This window comes from Orcinus orca, chromosome 7 (assembly GCF_937001465.1).
Source record: "Orcinus orca chromosome 7, mOrcOrc1.1, whole genome shotgun sequence".
NCBI lineage: Eukaryota > Metazoa > Chordata > Mammalia > Artiodactyla > Delphinidae > Orcinus > Orcinus orca.
In genome coordinates, this window is record NC_064565.1 from 63,770,515 (window position 1) to 63,786,164 (window position 15,650).

At 52.8% G+C, this 15,650-nt stretch overlaps 2 protein-coding genes across 3 annotated transcripts; both read left to right on the forward strand.

Moving 5' to 3' along the window:
- The first annotated feature begins 1,136 nt into the window (after nt 1-1,136).
- On the forward strand, nt 1,137-4,448 carry HOXD11 (homeobox D11). The gene is made up of 2 exons (XM_033423622.2): nt 1,137-2,513; nt 3,270-4,448. Exons 1-2 carry the CDS (start codon nt 1,730-1,732, stop codon nt 3,503-3,505), a joined length of 1,020 nt encoding a protein of 339 aa, XP_033279513.2. The 5' UTR covers nt 1,137-1,729; the 3' UTR covers nt 3,506-4,448.
- Nucleotides 3,502-14,290, forward strand: HOXD10 (homeobox D10). 2 transcript variants are annotated; one of them, XM_033423621.2, is made up of 2 exons: nt 3,502-3,725; nt 5,755-13,461. In XM_033423621.2, exon 2 carries the CDS (start codon nt 11,011-11,013, stop codon nt 12,346-12,348), a length of 1,338 nt encoding a protein of 445 aa, XP_033279512.2. In that variant the 5' UTR covers nt 3,502-3,725; nt 5,755-11,010; the 3' UTR covers nt 12,349-13,461. The 2 variants fall into 2 exon arrangements, with proteins under 2 accessions (XP_033279512.2, XP_004267393.2); XM_004267345.3 differs by lacking the exon at nt 3,502-3,725 and having other exon boundaries at nt 4,575-11,965; nt 13,319-14,290.
- Nucleotides 14,291-15,650: the final 1,360 nt, after the last annotated feature.

Consider the following 15,650-nt stretch of genomic DNA (forward strand, 5'->3'; position numbering starts at 1 on the left):
CTGTCCTGGGCGTAGGGCTGAGGCCCAGGACCAGTGCTGGGATTGCCTGGCAGAGGAATCCTGGGGAGAGGGGCAACTTCCTGCCCACGGTTCTGGGATTTGGGTTTGGGGACCTTCTTTCTGAGACACTGATTTTTACCTTTGGAAAATGCTGGCTTTCCCAAGGCGGGAGCCCAGGCCTCGCTTGGACCCCCCCAGGCTAAAAAAGAGGGACGCAGCCACTGCCGAGGAGACTGAGGCCTCGGGGCGAGTGGATGGGGGGCCCGCAGAGCCGAGTGGAGAAGAGGGGCTTGAAGAAGGAGCCAAGAGCTTCTGAGAGCCCGCCCCCCACCCCCCAGAGCCAACGGACCTCCGGGGGGCCCACAGTGACCCTGCAGGCCCGAGGGTGCCGCAGGAGCCTTGGAAAGGCACGGCACGGATGTGTAGGCCTTGGCGGGGCTCCGACGTCGAGAAGGGGCTGGATGTGAGGCTAGTTGGTCCCAGTCCAGGCCATAAGGCAGAGAGGGTGAGGAGGGCGGAGGCACCGGCGTTTTGTCTCCGCTTTCGGGAAAGCGGGAAGCCAGGCACCCTGAGAGTAGGACTCCAGATCCTTTTGTTCACCAGGCCCCCCAGCTTCTAGAGGGCCACGGGGTATCTTCGCTGGCTGAAGTTCCTTCTTGCTTTAGCACTGGGGGAGAAAAGGCAGAGAGGTGACAGGGAGAGAGATAGAGGCGGTGACACATAGCTAGGGGAAAGGAGGGGACTGAGACAGGAAAGGAGGGGAGTAATAAGAGGAAGGAAGAAGAAAAAAGGAAACGGGGAAGTGAGAGAAGAGAGGACAGGAGAGAAAGAAGTGAGAAGAATGAAGGGAGACAAGGAAGGAGAAAGAGAGACAGAAAGGAGAGAGGGCGACAAGGCCGAGTGGGCACCGAGGCCCTGGGCCGGGTGAGCTCCTGGTAGGGTTTTGGCGTGAGTTTTTTGAGGCTGGCATTCTCGCTCCCGGTCGTCCATGGAGAAAGCCCGTTACTCCGCAGCGTAAGCGCTGGGTAGAGAAATATGTAAATCAGGGCTCCTGGCGCCCCGAGAGAGGCGCAATTACGCCCCTTGAACAAGAAGCAACAAGCTCCCGGCGGGCAAACTGAAAAGGGTGGCGGCGTTGCGGGGGAGGGAGCGCCTGCAGGACGGGGTGTGGGGGGTGGGAAACTCACACCCTCACACCTAGTCCCCTGTGCCCGCAGCTGGGGCTCCCCCCTCAGCTCTCCGCTTCTTTCCCTTCCCCCTTCCTCCGCCTTCCTCCCCCTCCCTCCTCCTCCCAGCCGGCCTCGGTCCGCGTACTTAAAGGCGCGGGCGGGCGCGGGCGGACGGCCCAGCCGGGCGGTGGCAGATGCACCCAGCAGTGGCAGCCGACGGCGGCGCACAGGTGACCTGCCTGAGGCACAGCCTGATCAGGGGGCGCCCGGGGAGAGCTGGCTGTAGAGGGAGGCCGATCCGCCCCCAGCGCGCGCGCGTCTTGGCGCCAGGAACTGTCCCGGAGTGTGTTGGCGAGCACTGATATAGATATAAGGACATTTCTCTCCATGGCGTCACGTGACATAATTACCACCAGAATCAATCAAGATGAATAGCACGTCAGCTCCCGGTGGGGATTTTTGCTTAGTTGATCCTGGCCCAAGCCTCTTGTGCAATCGATGGCTCAGGTTGGCGGCGCGGGGAGCGGCCCGGGGCTCGCCGGCGCGCACGCCGCGGAGCCATGAACGACTTTGACGAGTGCGGCCCGAGCGCAGCCAGCATGTACCTGCCCGGCTGCGCCTACTATGTGGCCCCGTCGGACTTCGCCAGCAAGCCGTCGTTCCTGTCACAACCGTCGTCCTGCCAGATGACTTTCCCCTACTCTTCCAACCTGGCGCCGCACGTCCAGCCCGTGCGCGAAGTGGCCTTCCGCGACTACGGCCTGGAGCGTGCCAAGTGGCCATACCGCGGCGGCGGCGGAGGCGGTGCAGGGGGCGGCGGCGGCGGCGGCGGCGGTCCCGGCGGGGGCGGCGGCGGCGGCGGCGCCGGTAGCTACGCTCCCTACTACGCTGCAGCGGCGGCGGCAGCGGCGGCGGCGGCGGCGGCGGCCGAGGAGGCGGCCATGCAGCGCGAGCTGCTCCCGCCCGCGGGCCGCCGTCCGGATGTGCTCTTCAAGGCGCCGGAGCCGGTGTGCGCCGCGCCCGGGCCGCCGCACGGCCCCGCGGGCGCCGCCTCCAATTTCTACAGCGCCGTGGGCCGCAACGGCATCCTGCCGCAGGGCTTCGACCAGTTCTACGAGGCTGCACCCGGGCCCCCGTTCGCCGGACCGCAGCCCCCTCCGCCGCCCGCGCCGCCGCAGCCCGAGGGCGCCGCCGACAAGAGCAACCCCAAGACGGCGGCCAGTGGCGGTGGGGGAAGTCCCTGCGCCAAGACGAACCACGGCTCGGAGCCCAAGGGGGCGGCAGAGGGCGGCGACGGCGAGGTGCCCCCAGGGGAGGCGGGGGCTGAGAAGAGCGGCGGCGCAGGTAGGCACCGGACGCGGGGTGGGCGGCTGGGTTCGGGGGCCGCGGGCGCGGGGGGGGGCGGAGGGGGCCTTCCTCTGCTTGCGCAGTTTTATGTGCTACTTTATAAGCGTTCGAAGGGGTTTATACATCCTATAAGATTTCCCGGGCCGTTGTAAAGCGTGTTTACGATAGGAAACCAATTTAGGTGGGCTTAAGGTAGACTTCGATGAGGACATTAATCGCTGCAGAGAGCTTTCCCCCAGTTTTGTGCGTGCGGTGAGGGGGATTGGTCCTAGAGACCATGGAAGAAGGGAGGAAGGGAGGAGAGATTTTAAGCCAATTTGTGAGTGTGGACACTCGAGCCTCCTGCTTTTAAAGGGGTGGGGTGGGGGGTTGGGGAGAGTTTGATGCTTGAACTGGACTTTATCCAAGCCGCTGGCTGCCCGGCGCGCTCGTGTTTCTCTCCCTTCCGAGTCCAGCTCAGAGCCTGCCTCGCCCTCTGCTTCCCCACCTCGATGCCAGGCCGTGTGTGTGTGTGTGTGTGTGTGTGTGTGTGTGTGTGCACGTGTGTGTGGCTGGGCGTGAACACACGTCCACGCCCGCACTCTCTACTGTGACCGCCCATATATCATCCCCCACGACGCAGGCAGGGCCTTTCAGCGGCAGCAGGGGACGTCCCCAACGGGCCGAGGCCTGGCCCTCGCGCGGGCCCGGGCGGGCGGCCGGGGGGTGGGCAGGCAAAGGCCTCTCTCACCTCTCGGTCTTTTTGCCTTGCAGTGGCCCCCCAGCGATCCCGAAAAAAGCGCTGTCCCTACACCAAGTATCAGATCCGCGAACTGGAACGGGAGTTTTTCTTTAACGTGTACATAAACAAAGAGAAAAGACTCCAACTTTCTCGGATGCTCAACCTCACTGACCGGCAAGTCAAAATCTGGTTCCAGAATCGCAGAATGAAAGAAAAGAAACTGAACAGAGACCGTCTGCAGTATTTCACTGGAAACCCCTTATTTTGAGAGCTCCAGGAAGCACCCCTCTCCCCTGAGCCCCACTCACCCACTCTCCTCCCCACCAGCCTGCCCTGGGCAGGCCCAATGTCCTTGGGTTTAATGACGCCTCTTCTCTGTGGAACTCCACGATTCCTTCCCACGGTCAACTCGGGACCTCCCAGCGACCACTGCAGCCTGCGGACGAGGTCGGGGACTTGGCCGAACGGATCCTAATAAGGGGAAAATGGTAAATGCAAACGTCCCTTTACAATTTTGCCGCCAATGCGCTGTTGTTCTCCCTCCCTCTCTCTGAGCTCCCGTGGGCACGCTGTGGGATCTGTAGAGAGTTAGGCCGAGGGGCTGGAAGGCGCTTGTTTTTGCTCTGAGTTTAAGGGACCAAATCCCTTCCCCTTGGTGAATGCAGATTATTTAAACTCTGGGGAATGTACCTTTGGTCTGTCGTATCAAGGCATGGGTCACTGTCTTTTGTGTGAATAAATGGTTTCTAGTAAAATGGAGGTTACAGCTTCAATACACTGTATGAATTTTCCTCTTTGAAGAAGTTTAGTGTCTGATTAGGATATTTTAGTGGCCAGAACCTTCCCTTCCAAGCAACTGAAAATCAAGTGAAATGCTTTTTAATCCCGCTAAAATAAGGAGTCGTTCCCTCCCATTCTTTCTAGGCTGCACTGGCATTAAAAATCACTTTAGGGATGAATCTCTGAATTGAAGACGTGAGCCAGCCACACTGGTGCTGCCTTCTTCAGGCCATGAGGTTGGGGCAGCAGGAACCTAAGAAACAAATCTCCTTGCCCACCCCACCCCCAATGTAGTAAACTTGGAATTCCTGAAAAAACAAAAGAAACTTTAAAAAAAAAAACTGCTTAGGAGATCCAAATTCACTCTTAACAAGCTGTCAAGGAGGAAGCGTCCCTTAAAAGAAGAAATTAAAACTAGAACCTGTCATTGGGGAAAAAAAAGTTTGCTAAAGGGAAGGTATCAGTGGGTGGAGAGGGCCTGGGTCCTTGTTAGTGTCACACGGGCCTGGAGCAGAGAAGGTAACCCCTCATCCCTGGAAATAGGGCCCAGGGCTGCAGATCCACTTCTCACCACATTTACTGCTTCAAGGTAAAGAATGTGGTAGGGGCCGCACTGCACTTTATGTTGCAGGGCCAGGCCAGGCTGTTTACAAAACCTTGAACTGTCTAGACAACACCATAAAAGCCAAAGTTCTAAACAGCTTAATTGGGTTATATTATACACCTTCTGGTGGGCCCAAAGGAGATTTCCGCAAATGTGCAATAAACTGGAAGAGTGAGAAGAGCTTCTCTTTCTCTGAAAAGAATAAAGTGAATCTTATGACTCGTAACCTCTCGTAAGCCCAAAGTCAAAAAATAATCCACGAGAGGCACAGCACCCCATGCATCTTCCAAGGGGGCATGCATTTCCAAATGCAAAATTTTTTTGATTACCAAAGCTTTTGGGGGGAAGGAAAAACATAAGTGCATAAGTGTATGCCTTTGAACTTCCAAAATGTCAAGGTCATCACCTTTAACCTTTCTGAATAATTAGGTGCCTTAAGGTTCTTCTGTGATATTCAACTGCCACCCACTGTCATGCACACATGCTCACATACATCCAGACCCACACACACGTTTATGACCACACAGAATCATATCGGGGGCTCACCATAAATCTAAGCCAATTCCTGATTTCAGGATCAATAACAATTTCCCTTCAAACGTTTGTGTAATTCTATAGCAATTGACTGCTTTTAAAAATACTGGTTATATTAAAATGTCTACCAGCATGCTTTTAATACAGCTAAGAAATGCTGAGATTGTTTTGGGTTTTTTTGTGGGGGGAGTCATAGATAGCAGTCCTTTAGCTCTAATGAAGAACCGAGGTTTTAAAAGCAGGTATTTGAAAAAGGAAGGTATTACAGACTTACTTCGTTATATTTGAAAAAATTTGTCACCCTATTAAATAAATTATTGCACTTCTTATGATATGGAACAAAAGAAAATACATTTATACTGTTTCCAAAAATGTTCCTCAACCTTTGGTTAAAGATGCAATAGAAACAAAGCCTACAGTGGAATAACTTCGTTCTGAGGGGGATTCCTTTGTTTGGAATTCTAGGCATCCGTTACAGTGTCAGTGCCCTAGTAATGTGATCGTTCCAGGAGATTAAAACTGGTTTATTTCTTTCTCTCTCCACCTCTCTCTCTCTCTCTGTCTCTCTCTCCTCTCTCTCTAACTGCGTCTAAATGTAGCAAGCTTGTATGTCCACCACCGTAGGAGAGCCGAACCTAGAGATACAATTTCGCGTTTGCCTGGCCTTGGAGAGCCACACGGGGGCGTGCTCACGTTCCAGAAGCCGCATTTGTCGGAGAGGCAGCGGTACCATATCTTTCCAATACTGGATTCTAATAGCGGTTAGAAATCGCGGAGGTGTTTGGTGTTTGTTTATTCTAAGCAGCCGTGAGGTTGGGAAGTTGTATAAAGCCAGAGGAACGGGAGCAGATTCCTGAAACAAGAGATAACCTAATCGTTGTCTTCTTAAAGTTGTTGCAAAGAATACCTCGGTATAACCTGGTGGTGTCGAGGAGAGGGTTTTAAAAGACAAATATGTGCATTTCAAAATAGGTCATGCCACTGCGAGTTAATTAAATTACGGAAATCAATTTTCTTGGTGGTTTGAGTGTGGAGAGCCATAGGAAGGTAGAACCACCCCTGCCCAAAACCGCGTCCTCCTTGCACGCTCTCCGACCGCCTGGGGTGATTAAAAGGCTTTTGTTTAAGACAGATCAGGGCGCCGGCAACTTAGCTGAGTGTGGTCTCAGAAAAATGAGACGCGTGGGGACCTAGCGGGTCATTCTGCGCGAGGAATCCCCCTACCCCCGGTCGTGCCTGGCGCTTGGGGCTACCGGTAGCACCGGGAGGCGCAGGCAGGACTGAGTTGGGGCTCCCGGGCCAGACTGGGCTAATGTGGCTGCGGGGAAAGTCAGGCAGTCCGGGAAACGTTTAAACTTCAAGGCGTCGTGGAATGGGGAATGCATTTGAAGCAAACGGGCTTTGCTTTTGACAGAACCCTGGCCAGCCTTCCAAGCCGTCTGCTGGCCTTGAGCGCCGAATTTGATTTTGGCACAAGCTCTTGGAAGCAGTTTTCTCACTGCGTGCCCTCCTCGACCCCACTCCCACCCTGAAAAGCCCCTGACATTGCGGAGGGCCTGTGCCACCATCCGCCGTCCAAAAGGGAAGTTCCAACATGAAGGGTGGCAGTTCCTTCTTTCCCGAAGTTCATTGTAAGTACATGCAACCTCGGAATTAGTGAGGACCTCCTCAGCCCCGCTGTCTCTGCCCCCTCCCTCCAGGCCCTGGACCAAAGACTCTGGGTCCACCCCTGGGAGTTGGCATCTGCTTCAGTGGAGGCTGGGGGCCATGAGTCTCCCCACCCTATGGGAGGCGCCAGCCAGAGGCATTGATGTTCCCCACGCATACCCTGGCTCCTGCCTGTCTGACCGTGGGTCCAGCTTAGCTATTGTGAATCGACATTTCCGGGAGCCTAACCCGGGCCTCAGTCCAAGTGGGGTGAGAGCCCCCCTCCCCAAATGTCGTTGCGTTCCTCTTTAGGCAGCTCCAGTGGGGGCGCTTGTGGCCTTTCAGGGACCTTTGGCTTTGGCTGGCAGCCTCCCCCAGACCACGGATGCTTAGCAGTCTGCAGTTCCTTTCCTCTCAGCAGCGCCCAAATTGAGCCTGAAAAAGGCCAGGGAATTGGATCAGGACTTCTGGGGTCTGCAGACCTGACCCTTCTTGATCATTCGCAGCGTGTGGGGCTCATAGAGCATAGCCACATGTCTTGAGTCGCTGAGGCCTCAGATCCTGAAGTGGAGGGAAATTGGGAGTAGTCTTTTGTGTCTGCAAAGGGAAGAGGTCCCTAGACTGCTGGTCCTTTTGCATGTCTCCTTAGACCCCTCTTTGCATTGGTGGTGGCTTCTCTAGCCTCCCCAGTTGCCCCCTTGATTTCTTTTCACATTGGCTGGGAGATGCACGGTGCACTCTGGAAGGGTGCTCTGAGGAAGCAGCTTTTAAAATTTGTACCCATCCACTCTGCCCCCCAAAAGTGGCACAGCCCTGAGAGGCCACTCAGGGCCCAAATTCAGGGTGAACCTAGACCCAGGTCCACTCAGGCCCAGGGCCGCTGCCCTTCTTCCCGGTGACAGGAGAGCAAAGATGCAAGCCATTTCTTGAATTACAAATGCTAATTTCTTGCTAAAGCGACCCTTTTAATTTTTCTCTGGAAAGAACTGTGCCAGGGCGAAGGATGTCTTGGTACAATTGTGGATATTCATCTCCTTTACTGCGCAATATTGATTTATTATTAATGGTAACTGCTCTAACTGATCTAAAGATGATCGAAAACAGCAGCTACGTAGCTGTATTAAATACTTGTAAGCAAAATAAAGCCTGGCCTTGAAAGCCTTGCTTTTTCATTCCATTTGCTTTATCTTAGCCTTAGAGTCTTAGGCAAACTTTCCATCCTCCCAGGCTCAGATCATTATCTTGTATTATTTCTGTTTTGCTTGATTTTTATAATAAAATCTCTCTGAAATATTGGCAGTCTCTGGCCTCAAGGAGCTGGTCTGAAGACAGAAATTTGAAAAAGAATAAAAGAGAATTTTGTAATAATAGATCCAAAATTATATCTGATACACATTTTTCCCCTGTGGGTGAAGAAGACCTATTTAAAACCAAATCCAATGTGGGAGTGACTTTTGAGCTTGAAGGCACAGGGAGCTGAAACAAAGTCCCCCCACATTCGGAAGGCAGATCCTGCCTGTCCTGGCTCATGGCAGACCTACCCGTTCGGTGAGGAATCGCTGGGTTTTAGCTTGATGTTTTACTCATGTATAAATAAAGATTATGAAAGGGCATTTGATGGGCATAAAATTCTCGATTAGATTGAACACTCTTGCCTCTCTTGTGTGATAGAGAGAATTGGACAACGGAGTTCCCAGCAGCTCCCTTGGCCAACAAGCAAAGGGAGGACAGTGCTGGGGCGCCAGGCTGGCGTCAGGGCGCCTGCCACGAGCGTGTGCAGCGGGCACTTTGTCCAGCCCTGGGCATGCTTAGCTGTGGCTGAGATCATGATCTCCGCCTTGAGAGAAAGCAAATTTCAGGGTGCTAGTCATTGGCTGTTAGCTTTGAACAGGACCTTAGCAGACTAGAGTCAAAAGTTGGGTTTTTTCCCTGCCTTCCTCACTCCCCCACCCCCAGGCTTTAAAAACACTCACCCCTGCCGAAGGTAATGTTTAAACCTCCGCTTCATCCGCGGCATCCCGCAGCCAGAGCAGTTAGAGGCGCCAGGCTTTTAACCTGACAATGATGTTGTATTTGAACAGCTGCGTAAAGGTTTAAAAGGTCTGTCTCACTGCCACTGCGGAGTTTTTTAAAAGGGGTTATTGTTTGGGCGAGGGCACTGTGAGGGGACAGCCGAAGCTGTCCCAAGGCCGATAATAATGTCCAACGACTATTTCCACCAGGCCAGGGGAGATTCCTTTTGGGGAGGGGTGGACAAAGAGTTTGTTGGGAAAGGTCTTTGTGAAGGAGCGAGCGGGCTATTATGTCCCCCAGTAGGCTGAGCATCAGGTTCCAAAAAAAAAAAAAAAAAAGTTCTGCTGAGGCAGAAACCCAATTTGCCCACAAGTTCAGTCTCTGGGCTTGAAATCCAAGGCCAGCCCATGACAGGACTAGTGTGGGGAGAAGAAAACACGGATGCCTTCCTGGACAGAGAACTGGTTTACGATCAGAGTTTCCAGGGCCCTTTTCCTTTCCCAGATGGAGGAAAGGGGATCCGGGAAGCCGGATCGGCTCCAGCGCCCTAGCCGGGGTCCCTCGTCTAGGGCAAGCCTTTGGAAATCAAGGTTAAAGCTCCCTGCTGCTGCCCGGAGGCCACGGCTTCCGAAGGACTGCTCACCGCCTGCAACCAGAGAACAAGGGAGGAAGTTTCTCATAAAACTCTGAGTTTCCATGGTGGTGCTGGTGGTTGTTCTTTTAATGAGGCTGACCACAACCCCAGACTAAACCCTCTTTATAGAACTTTCCCTCACCAAAGGAAACAGAGGACTGAGGTTTCCCCACCTCCTTTTTCCCTCCCTTCCCTTACCCAAGCAGAATCGAATCACGTCAAATACTTTTAGGAATTGTCCAAAACTATAAAACTCAACTTCTGACAAAAGTATGCTTTTAATATTTGACAATTTGTGTTAAAACAAAAATTGACCTTCTTGGTTAGCAGCGAAGGGGAAAAATCAATAGTATAATTTTCAATAATTCATAAAGCAAACGCCATTATGCTAAATCTTAACTATTAATCTTATCCTTTACAAAGTCTCAATTGATTTGTTAATAAAATATCTTCCCGTGTGTGGCAACAGCGGGTGTAACTCTTTAAAAACCTTCAGAAGCCAGAAAATTACCAAGTAGCCCAAGAATGTAGATGAGAATTTTATTGATCACCCTGATTCTTCTTAATATGTATTAATAAATTCCACAACCTTTTGTGCCTTGCACTTGTCAGAAACCAGTGCTTTTACAAAATCCATAAAAGGAAAACATTTTTCTGTGCAGAAGAACCAAATGACACCTTTGCATCTCTCTCTCTCCTGCTTGGCCCAGTCAGTTTTCTAAAACTTCTGGAGTCTGAGGGCGAGAGTTTCCTCCTTTCCTAGAAAACATTCTTTTCTCTCTTCCTTCCTCTTTGCCCTCTACTATCAGGGCGTGTGGGGAGGGAATCCTCGGTTTAGTTGGTTTAGTTCTTCCGCTGGGAACCCGGGGGATGCTTTCGCGGATAGCGAACTGCTGGCGAGGGACTGTCTCGGGCTGAAAGCTCCCAGCGGCCCGACCCTCAGAGATTGGGGTGTGGTTCCACGGAGAGCCGAAAGCTCGGGTAGCCCACCGGGGCGCGGAGGCGCCGGGGGATGGGGCAGGCGGGCCGAGTCAGAGGACAGCGCCGAGGCCGGGCCGGTCCTCGGGGTTCCGTGGGGCCGGCCAGCTGCGTGGCCGGCCAGCTGCGTGGCCTCTCGGCTCTCGCGGCCCTTCTCGCCTCCGCTCCCCAGGATATCTTGGCCGCGTCTCCGCACCAGACCTCTTTACAGTGGACCCCTGGGGTGGTACGTCTCAGAGCCTGGGGAATCCAACTCACCTTCCCAGGCTGCCTGGGACAAAATGAACCAGGCTGGGCCCCCAACCCCGCCCTGGCCCCGGCCCTCTTGGGCGCCTTCTGCCTGGGCGTGTGCGGAGAATGCTTCTGTGTGCTGGCGCCACGGCGCCCCGGCTTCCCTCCCTGCGTGTGTCCTCCCGGAGACCCCTCGGGCCGAGCCTTTCCTTCCGCCTGCGGGGCCCAGCGGCTGGAGTGGGGGACGCGAGTGGGGCGGGCGGGCGGGCCGAGCGAGCCCCGGGAGGCTGGCGGACGGCGGAGAGTGCTGGGCCGGTTGTTTCCAGCGCGCACTATCGCGGGCGCGTAGTAGATGTCGCTGTTGTCCGTGCTTACGCGGCCGGCTGGCCGGGCTCTGGAGCACGTGACCTGCGAGGAGGCTGCGGCTCAAGGCCATTTTCAAATCTCATTGGCTTGGTTGTCATGTGGTCGACAGAGGCATCCACAATTACACGGGGAATGTTTTCGTAGAGATGTCAGCCTACAAAGGACACAATCTCTCTTCTTCAAATTCCTCCCCAAAATGTCCTTTCCCAACAGCTCTCCTGCTGCTAATACTTTTTTAGTAGATTCCTTGATCAGTGCCTGCAGGAGTGACAGTTTTTATTCGAGCAGCGCCGGCATGTACATGCCACCACCTAGCGCAGACATGGGGACCTATGGAATGCAAACCTGTGGACTACTCCCGTCTCTGGCCAAAAGAGAAGTGAACCACCAAAATATGGGTATGAATGTGCATCCGTATATACCTCAGGTAGACAGTTGGACAGACCCGAACAGATCTTGTCGAATAGAGCAACCTGTTACACAGCAAGTCCCTACTTGCTCCTTCACCACCAACATTAAGGAAGAATCCAATTGCTGCATGTATTCTGATAAGCGCAACAAACTCATTTCTGCTGAGGTCCCTTCGTACCAGAGGCTGGTCCCTGAGTCCTGTCCCGTTGAGAACCCTGAGGTTCCTGTCCCTGGATATTTTAGACTGAGTCAGACCTACGCCACCGGGAAAACCCAAGAGTACAATAACAGCCCCGAAGGCAGCTCCACAGTCATGCTCCAGCTCAACCCTCGTGGCGCGGCCAAGCCGCAGCTCTCGGCCGCCCAGCTGCAGATGGAAAAGAAGATGAACGAGCCCGCAAGTGGCCAGGAGCCCGCCAAAGTCTCCCAGGTGGAGAGCCCCGAGGCCAAGGGCGGCCTTCCAGAAGAGAGGAGCTGCCTGGCTGAGGTCTCCGTGTCCAGTCCCGAAGTACAGGAGAAGGAAAGCAAAGGTCGGTATAAGCTGAGTTGCCACCCCAGCGGGGCGCGCAGCCCGGGAACCCGGCAGAGAGAGGGAACGCCTGGGTGCCCAGTGCCGAAAGCGGCAGCCTGGGGCCCCGACTGGCAAGTGCCACTCCTCCCCGCTCTTAGAGGGGCAATCTTAGTCCCGAGATGGTTTCCGCTTTTCCCGCGCTGCCCTCGCCCTCCTGGCTACTCCTGGCCCCGCGCTGATGGCGCCCCGGCAGAGGAAGGGCTTGCTGGGTTTATTTTTCCTGAGCTAGACCTGAAATGCAACAAAAGAGCGCAAATGAGACCTGCGGCTGGTAAACACGGCCCCAGAACCTCCTTTCTCCTGCTCAGATTTGTAGTCCCAGCCCTGCCTTTCACCCAATGATGATTTTAAGGTGGTCCAAGGCACCGTGTTCGTGTTCAAGTGTATGCACCCCGCATCCTGCGAGCTTGGGGGCGGCAAGGGGAATGAGGTAGCTGGGCCGGTTGGTGCTTGGGCCGAAGAAAGAGCAGGGCTCCTTGCCTCTGCGGAGCTAGGTAACCTTGGCTTTGTCTGGGGAAAGTGCCTCAAGCTTTGCAATCCATTTGCAAAGTGGGCAAAGGCAGAAGGGGGAGAGAATGGAATGTGTGTGGCCCACCCAGCAGGGCCAGCCTGAGGGCTGGGCAGGGCAAAGAGCCAGGGGCTCTGGCTTTTCTGCCCCTGATCCTCTCCCCCAGTGCTCAGAGTTGGGCCACAGCAAGGAGCTACATTTCTGGGAGAATGTTTTTGTGTGGGGGCAAGAAGGCATAAGAATTCAGGAAATTCTTGGGCACACAACGATGCCCAAGCAGGGCGGAGAAGGTGTACTCGGTTATCTTTTGAAAGAGAATTGGTACCTATAAACCTGGCTGTGCGGGGCTCCCTGCCTGCCTAGGAGAAGTGGGAAAGAAGAGGCAGACATGAGGATCTGAGGAAGCAGTGGCGTTTGTAGGCTTGTCAGGCTGTGACTTGCTTCTTCCACTCTAGTCCCGTTGTAAGATGATCACTTAGAATGTTGCTGGTGAGATCCTGAAAGTTTACTATTGTACTAATATTTTGTGCAGGTCAGAAAGGAGAGAGAGAGAGAGAGAGAGAGAGAGAACACTGACACAGAGGGCAAGAGTACCCACCCATCGTGTCATTTTGGGGTATTTTAACTAATCTGGCATCATTTACAAATCCCTTCCAGGGCCTACTTCGTGTGAGTAATGTGTAATACCAGCATTTCCCAAAGGGCCTGGCTGCCAGAGGGGTCATGGCCAAGGGTACATTTGAACAGACTGAGAGAAAAAAAAATTCTTGATTTTTTTTCTTCTTCTCCCTTTAATTTTGTTAGAGGAAATCAAGTCTGATACTCCAACCAGCAATTGGCTCACTGCAAAGAGTGGCAGAAAGAAGAGGTGCCCTTACACTAAGCACCAAACGCTGGAATTAGAAAAAGAGTTCTTGTTCAATATGTACCTCACCCGCGAGCGCCGCCTAGAGATCAGTAAGAGCGTTAACCTCACCGACAGGCAGGTCAAGATTTGGTTTCAAAACCGCCGAATGAAACTCAAGAAGATGAGCCGAGAGAACCGGATCCGAGAACTGACCGCCAACCTCACCTTCTCTTAGGTCCGAGGCCCGTCAGAGGCCAGGATCGGAGAGGGGGCACCGACTTCCAGGGCCGAGTGCTGGAGGACTGGGAAGGCGGACACAAAACCTTCATTGCTCTTTGTTTTTTGATTTTGTTTTTGTTTTTTTTTTGTTTCCTGCTAGAATGTGACTTTGGGGTCATTCTGTTCGTGCTGCAAGTGATCTGTAATCCCTATGAGTATATATATATATATATATATATATATATAAACTAGCACATGTAATTTATTATTTTTTTCATCGTAATGCAGGGTAACTATTACTGAGAATTTTCGTTTGGGTCTTAACTTATTGGAACTGTAGAGCATCCATCAATCCACTCGTCCATCCAGCAATGTGACTTTTTCCTAACACAAAAGGTCTGTGTGTGTGGTTAGTCCATGAGCTCATGGTGTTTTGAGTACATCCAGTACTTAAAAGTACTTTTACATATATATTTTAAAAAGATTAAGAAAACCCACAAGCTTTGGGGGGAGGGACTAAAAAAGCACATTACAATGTATCTTTTTGCAAATGAGTTTAGCAATTGTCCTTGGTGAGATGGAATATTGAGAATTTGCCTTGTAGCCTTTCCCTTGTGGTGCATCTATGGTTTGGTAGAAGTACAACAGCAACCTGTCCTTTCTGTGCATGTTCTGGTCGCATGTATAATGCAATAAACTCTGGAAACGAGTGTACTTCCTCTGCTTTCTGACATGGAAATATGTTACGGTGGAAATGAAAGACTTTGGTGAGATTGCTTGTTTGGGTCAGTTGACTGGGTGGTAGAGAGCAGGGGAGGGGAAATGGGAGAGAAAAGCTGAAGGGGGTCTTTTGTGCTGAAATTTGGCAGTGGTCAGGGGAGTGATAATCCAGACTGTGTGTACTGTTTTCCTAGTTGGGAAGAAGGAGGGTCCCCTCTCCCCCTCCCCCCATGATAGTAACATAATTGATTTGTCAGTGGGTGTGAGCTTCCCCTCTAGTCTCAGCCTGGTAAGTTAAGCCTGTGCCAAACCGCATTTTCCTCGCAGCTCCCCATTTGTGTGTCTTCCTCTCTTTGGTTTTGGTTGTGTTATTTTTAATGCTTTCAGTGGAGTCTTGGGGATTTCTGGCTGGTGTGCCATCATGAGGGGCTGGGTTAAAATCTGTCTTGCCCACCTGGAAGCCGCCAGGCCTCCATTACAGGAGCAAGGACAAGCAGCAACCTAGCATTGCATCGGATCCAATTCAGCCCCCATTTCCCTCGCCCCCACCCCCACCCCCATCCCCATCCCCACCCCCGCCCCCATCCCAAGCGCAAGACAGCCAGGCCAAAGTGAAGTCGAGGATGGGTGAGTTTTCCCATCCCACGTTGCCCTGGTTTCCTTGTGGAAGGATTTTATGCTCAGTCATTACCTTTTGGTGGCCTACAAGAAAAAATTTTTTAAAGGAAGAAAAGGTTTTCCCCAGTTAATCCTCCCCCTATTTAATTACAAAATGCTGGTTGGAGCCATTGTATCTGGGAGGCAAGAAAATATACGAAGGGTGACCGAAAGAGAATTTACAGATAAATATGACTTCCCATGAAGTCCAATGTTCAAGCTACCACCATGGCTCAGAAAACTCCAGCCAGCTTTCACGTGTGTGTGTTTGTGTGTGTGTGTGTGTGTGTGTGTGTATGTGTGTGTGTATAGATAGATAGATAGATAGATTGCAGGATCCTCAGCCCAAGAGGGTCCAGACTTTAGTCTGGCCAGGGAGAAGAGAGGAGAGGCCTTGGGGGGATGATCTGACAGAGAATTCGTTACCCCATGTCGTACTGTGGTTTCAGAGGGTCTCCGATAGATTCAAGCAGCTTCACAAAACACGTCCTTTTCATTTGTCCCCTTTCTTAGGGGGTCTGAGCCTTAAAACCCTCATCCAAGGAGTATTTGGGAGACTCAGTATTTATTCAGAGTTTTAAACTTCCTCCCGAAAACGAAGAGTCTTTCCCAGTTCCAAGACAGAACCCTTTAGGGGAGCCTTTTCCTAGGGTGGAAGAGGGATGGCTGCACATCAGTGCCAGGTTGGGAACA

Coding starts and splice junctions, on each gene's coding strand:
- HOXD11 (XM_033423622.2), top strand. CDS start 1,730: ATGAACGACTTTGACGAGTGCGGCCCGAGCGCAGCCAGCATGTACCTG. Junction 2,514..3,269: donor TGAGAAGAGCGGCGGCGCAG/GTAGGCACCGGA, acceptor TTTGCCTTGCAG/TGGCCCCCCAGCGATCCCGA.
- HOXD10 (XM_033423621.2), top strand. CDS start 11,011: ATGTCGCTGTTGTCCGTGCTTACGCGGCCGGCTGGCCGGGCTCTGGAG.